Source organism: Lepus europaeus, chromosome 20 (genome assembly GCF_033115175.1).
Source record: "Lepus europaeus isolate LE1 chromosome 20, mLepTim1.pri, whole genome shotgun sequence".
In the NCBI taxonomy this organism is placed as follows: domain Eukaryota; kingdom Metazoa; phylum Chordata; class Mammalia; order Lagomorpha; family Leporidae; genus Lepus; species Lepus europaeus.
Genome location: NC_084846.1, coordinates 59,165,142 through 59,171,141, shown reverse-complemented (window position 1 = coordinate 59,171,141; position 6,000 = coordinate 59,165,142). Strand labels below are relative to the sequence as shown.

Below are 6,000 nucleotides of genomic sequence, written 5' to 3'. Positions count from 1 at the left end.
TCTTTTTAAAGGTTCGCCGGTCTGCCCCGCCCCTCGCGCGCCGCGATTGGCTCCCGCTGGTGCAGCGTCGATCCCATAGGCGCCGGGAAGGGGGGGTGGCGCGCGCGAGGCTCGGGGTCTCCTCGCCGCGGCCCCGGCTGAGGCGCGAGTAGCGCCGCGTGTTGGTGACTGGGCTTGCGGGGCGGGTGGGCCGTGCGCGCGCGCGCGCGTCCACGAGCCGGGTCCCTCGGGAAGTAGCGGAGCGCCCGACGCCGCCCGGCGGCGCGCGCGAGGGCGGAGGTGGTGCGTGCGGGTGTGCGCGGGGTGTGTGGAGCTCGCCGCCGGCCCCTGGGTGCGGGTGCCCCGCTGTCTCCCACACCCGCCATCCTCCCCCGCGCCGCTCTTCCCCGCCCTCCCGCACCGCCGCGTCGCGTACCGAGCGAGGCCCTCGGGAAGCAGTTGCGGGGAGAGGGTGTGCGGGATCGAGCCAGACAAAGGGGGTGCGGGGTCAGCCCGCCATGGCCTCTCGGGGCCTGGGGGGCCTGAGCGGGAGCCGCGGCGGTGGTGGAGGAGGCGGCAAGAAGAGCCTGAGCGCCCGCAACGCTGCGGTGGAGCGGAGGAACCTGATCACCGTGTGCAGGTGCGGCGGCGCGGGCCGCAGAGGGGCCGCGGCCGGCGCGGGCCGGGCTGGGGCGGGGCCGGGGGAGGGCTCGTGGCGAGCGTGGTCCGCGGTCCGCGCGGAGGGCGCGGGCCTGCAGGTCGCCCGCCGGCACCGGGGCCCGCGACGCGGCCGGCCGCCTGGGGCGAGGAGCGGGTCGCGGGCTGGCGGAAGGCGTGCCCAGGTGGTAGTGCGTGCCGTGGTGCGGGCTCGCTGACGTCGGCCTCGCTCCCGCCCTCCCGCGAGCGACCCCGGCCCCCGAGCCCGAGGCCGTGCCTGGCCTTGGGGGTCACTGACCTGTAGCCCCCCAGGTGTGTCTTGCCTTACCTGTTCTGTAATTTCCCGTGCTGCTCCTCTGGAACATGCAGAGCCGCGAAGGGAACGTTTGCTGTCTGCACGCCTAGGATTCAGAGAGAACTGTTTTCACCTAAGTTTTCTTCAGGTCTTGCATCTGAGAATTAAAAAAAAAAAAACCTTCCTTAGGAAGTTCTTTTAATTTATTTTCCAATTACTCTGTTCCTTCGGACCCCTAATCAACAGCCAGAGAAGCTCATCTAAGAATCAGGAGATGATGAGACAGTTCCCTTTGTAATGCATACCTGCATCTCTCCTATTTTTCTTGTGTAAAAATGTGTGTTAAGATTTCATCTGAAGGTGAATACAGGTGTTTCTACCAGGGCTTACAAGGATAACCTTGAGTGACTTTTTGTTTTCCCTTGAGTTAGTGCCACTGTTCCGGTGTCTGGGAGGAAACAGGGCAGTTTTTGCTTAGTTTTAAAAAATTCAGTAAATGTTTATTGCATACATAAATCCACTGGTGGGTACTATTCTTTTTTCTTCTCCATTTTTGTCCTGGCTGGTTTTAATTTATGTACTGTTCGTTTGTCCCGTTATAAGAGGCAGTTAAAGAGAAGAAAGGGGTATTTCTTTGAGCCTCTGAAATTAGATTTTAAGTTACGTTACATTTGAGAAGTTTCAGTAACATCACACTTTGTGTGAACAGCTCTGGGCTAGTTCTGTTTTCATTATCTTATTTGTATACTCATTTTCTTGAATGAAACTATGGAAGTGCTGACTTCAGTTATAGGTTACACATAGATTCAGTGTAGTAGCTAAAATAAATTTCAATTTCTGGCTTAGATTTCAATTTGTGTAGTTGTTTATGTGGCTAATACTGTTAGCTATTTGTCATTTTCAAATAGTTGATGGTATATATAAGTTATTGCTTATGTCTAGTTATGGGTCTGTTTGATAGGCTTTGTCTAAATAACTATTTGGATAAAAAGTCACTGTAGATCATATATGTGTGTGTGTGTGTGTGTGTATTAAGCAAAAACAGTATTTGTGCTGTTATGGGTAACAGTATTTATGCATTTGTAATGTTTTACTTTCAGAGTTTCTCACCCATGTCTCTTAATGTAGAGCTGATTTAGTATTGAGGTTGCGAAAAAGTTTGTTTAGTGTGAATACAGCTGGATTCTAAGTTAGCTTTGTGCCCTTTAGCCAGCCATGTAGCTTTCTCATTTTCCATTGTTGTCATCTGTAAAATACAGTTGTAATCAGTCACTGGTAACCTTCAGTGATAGTCCTAAAGTGGATAATAACCTTCCAGCAAAATGTTTCACATTTGATTTTGGATATCTGCACATATGAGCAGGTTAATAGTGGCTGACAGGTGTTTATAGTAGCTAGGTGAGCAGGTGCATCTTTCTCTGTAAACAAAAGCTTTTTGAACTGTGCCTTCCATTTTATGATACTCCACTGGTGTCTGGAAAGACGGAATAGTTGACCCCAGACAAGGAAACACAAGACTCTATCACCATAGAACAATTGCGTGTGTCTCCTCAAACTTACATGGTAAGCCTTTGCTTTTCCCTTAAAGAATGTAGGTATTTTCTTAGCCCAGGTTATTTATTTGAAAGAGTTACACAGCGAGAGCAGAGGCAGTGAGAGAGAGAGAGAGAGGGAGAGAGAGAGAGAGAGAGAGATTGATTGATTGTCTGCTGGTTCACTCTCCAATTGGCCACAAAGGCCGGAGCTGCGCCAATCTGAAGCCAGGAGCCAGGAGCTTCTTCAGGGTCTCCCACTCAGGTGCAGGGGCCCAAGAACTTGGGCCATCTTCTACTACTTTCCCAGCAGGGGCCCAAGGACTTGGGCCATCTTCGACTGCTTTTCCAGGCCATTGCAGAGTGCTGGACCAGAAATGGAGCAGCCAAGACTTGCATGGTGTGCCCGTATGGGATGCCGGCACTGCAGGTGGTGGCCTTACCCACTAAGCCATAGCACCAGCCCCAAGAGAGGAGTCTTCCATTCATTCACTGGTTCACTCCCCAAATGGCCGCAAGGGGTCTTAGGCAGGCATGATGTTGTTACAGTTCTGAACTTTCCAAGAGTGCTGTTTGGTTAGGTAGGATACACAGCAAAAGAGCTGATTTGAATTTTGGTTCCTTGTGATTGTATGTGTATGTAATTATTCATCAGATCTTTTTTCCTAGTGAATATTTACACATATGGTAGACTACAACTTTCTCCGCACTGTCGTCATCGCATTATTCACAGGTTGTGGAGGAAATATGTCGTTTGAAGACTAAATCTTTGAGGTGGACATCAGAGTGACTATCGTGGCTCTGTTCACTAGCTAGTGCTTCCCCTGCACATTCTCTCTCATTTTCACTTTGAAAAATTAAATTGTCTTTCACACATTCCTTAACTTGGATTTTTCATACATAGAAAATCAGAGATTAGTCACTTGTCCTGTCATTTTTAAGTTTCATGGTTTGCTGAAAAGCTTACATATTCCTTTGATTTTAGTTCCGGCAAAGAATTTAAATCTACATTTTCTTCCAGTGGCTTACCAGTATTTTATCAGTAAATTATTCAAATGTGAATGTTCAAATTGTGCCTTAATTATATTTAAAATAGCATTTGTCAGGTTATTAACCATGGTTTCAAGAGAAACCCCTCCCACAAGGCATGATTTTCCTGAGGGCTGGGCAGAGCTGACAGGAGGGCTTTGGAGAGAGATGCAGTGGGGAATTACGTGGGCTGGAGACAAATGGTGATTTCACAGTTCAGATACCTGGCACATGCAAACAGGCATCCTTGGGTGTCTTTAGGTCAAGATACGATGTCAGGGTTTGGGTACTTCAAATCACATTAGTGCTTCTTTTTCTTTGGTGTAATTGGGGAATGAGAGGTGCTTGTTTTCCATTGGACTAACATTCGAGTTAAGCTTAGCATTCTTGCATCAGCTGTAGTGCTTTCTGCAGTGTTGCTTGTGGAGTACAATCTGCTGTATTACTGAAGCTTGGCATCGAAGTGCTCAGATGTAAGCCGTGGTAAATATTGTGTGCAACATTTTGGATGAATTTCATTTTCAAAACAGAATATGTATTTTTGTACCTTCTTTCCAAAGACTGTCCATGGCACGCCGTAATCGGTACTGCTGCCCTTACTGAGGGTCCGTTGTGGTGATGACGAGTGTGCACGGTTTCCTTGGGAGACGCCCGAGGCCCATGGAGCTTTCTGCTAAGTGGCCCCGCGGGGCTGTGTGTGTGCCGCTTGTCGGCTTTTCCATTCTGCTCTTTCTTTCCACCGCCACTTGCTACTTCGTGTGTTCCTGTCAGCTCTTTGCTCTCCACTTCCCATCCTGCCTTGCTGGTTATAACTGGCTGTGCACTGAAAAAGCAGATAACTAAACTTAGCGTGTTTTTATTTTTTTAAAGCATCCAGAGACCTGCGTTCAGTGAGCAGTTTGAATTTCTTAATGTTCTGGTTGCTGAGAGAATTGAAAATGAATCATGATGTGATTGGAAGGGGAGAGGGAGCGGGAAAGGGGAGGGTTGTGGGTGGGAGGGAAGTTTAGGGAGGGGGAAGCCATTGTAACCCATAAGCTGTACTTTGGAAATTTATATTCATTAAATAAAAGTTTAATTAATGTTCTGGTTGCTGAATAATCAGGATAAACACCTGTTTCTATGAATGAATGTGGTAAGAGGAATGTTATGGACTATTATTGGCAATATAATCCTTTAAGTTTAAATTCGGTGACTCACTTTTCTTGTTACTATTTGGATGAGTATACTTTGTGAGACTTTCACATCTTGGCTCCAGTATGATAGTATTTTTGGCTAAAGCGCTTTTTGTAGTGCTACATGTAGTAAAACTTTGGGTAGAGACTTTGATCAACATTAGTTGTATTACCTTGTAACAGGATCAGTATCATTTTTAAGAATTAGCTTACATTTTTCATCTTTCACAAAAGATCATTATCTCTTCCTCTGAGCTGTCCCCAGGGGCCAGGGTAAGCCACTGCCTGTGAAACTGGCATTCCATAAAACAGGCATCTCAGATTGAAGGGGTGTACATTCTGGCTGACCTGCTTCCGATCCATCTCCCTGCTAATGGGCTTGGGGAAGCAGTAGAGGATGCCCCATGTGCCCGGGCCCCTGCTGCCCACATGTGAAACTCTGATGGAGACCTGGTTTCCGCTTGGCCCAGCTCTGGCTGTTGCAGCCATTTGGGGGAGTGAACTAGCTGACAGATGATCTTTCTGTCTCTCCCTATCACTCTTTCTAAATAAATAAGTTTTTTATAAGTACTTATTTATTTGTTTGAAAGAGTTACAGAGAAAGAGACACACACACACAGATCTTCCATCTGCTGGTTCACTCTGCAGACAGCTGCCACAGCTGAGGCTGAGCGAGGAGCTCCTTCCAGGTCTCCCATGTGGGGTGCAGGGGCCCAAACACTTGGGCCATCTTATGCTGCTTTCCTAGGCACATTAGTGGGGAGCTGGATCAGAAGTGGAGCAGCTGGGACTTGAACTGGCGCTTGTATGGGATGACGGCATTGCAGGCGGCAGTGTTACATGGTAGGAGGCTGGTCTTGTACAGATAAGTCTTTTTAAAAAAAAAAAGAAAAGAAAAGAAAAAAAGCTATCTGTAAGGCATTTAGTAAGGGGTATGTTATATATTTGACAAATACAAAATGTTCACTTGAGAAAGAAGGATATTCAAAAGAGAATGTTTGAAACCTATCCACTCTTCTGTTGACTGTTGCAGGTGTGTAACATGCACCCCTGGAGCCATCCAAATCATCCAAGAGCACCTGGGTGTGTAGACTGCATTGGTGTGCACTCTCCTTCCCCTGTTGCATTTACCTAGCACGCACTGGCCTGCATTGAAGGTTATTATGAAAAGCTGTCACAGAGAGTATGCTGCTTTTTTTTTTTTTTTAGTTTTAAAAGACTCATTTTATTTATTTAAAAGGCAGAGTTACAGAGAGAAGGAGGAAGAGACAGAGTTCTTCCATCCTCCATCTGCTGGTTCACTTCCCAAATGGCTGCTGAAGCCAGGAGCCAG

General features: G+C 47.6%; 1 protein-coding gene across 3 annotated transcripts in view; it reads left to right on the top strand.

Moving 5' to 3' along the window:
* The first annotated feature begins 497 nt into the window (after window positions 1-497).
* Window positions 498-6,000, top strand: part of RUNDC3B (RUN domain containing 3B) — a 151,910-nt gene continuing 146,407 nt past the window's right edge. For all 3 annotated transcript variants that reach the window (XM_062178193.1, XM_062178192.1, XM_062178191.1), the window contains exon 1: window positions 498-619. In XM_062178193.1, the coding sequence (XP_062034177.1) occupies window positions 498-619 (122 nt within the window). The remainder of the gene's footprint in view (window positions 620-6,000) is intronic.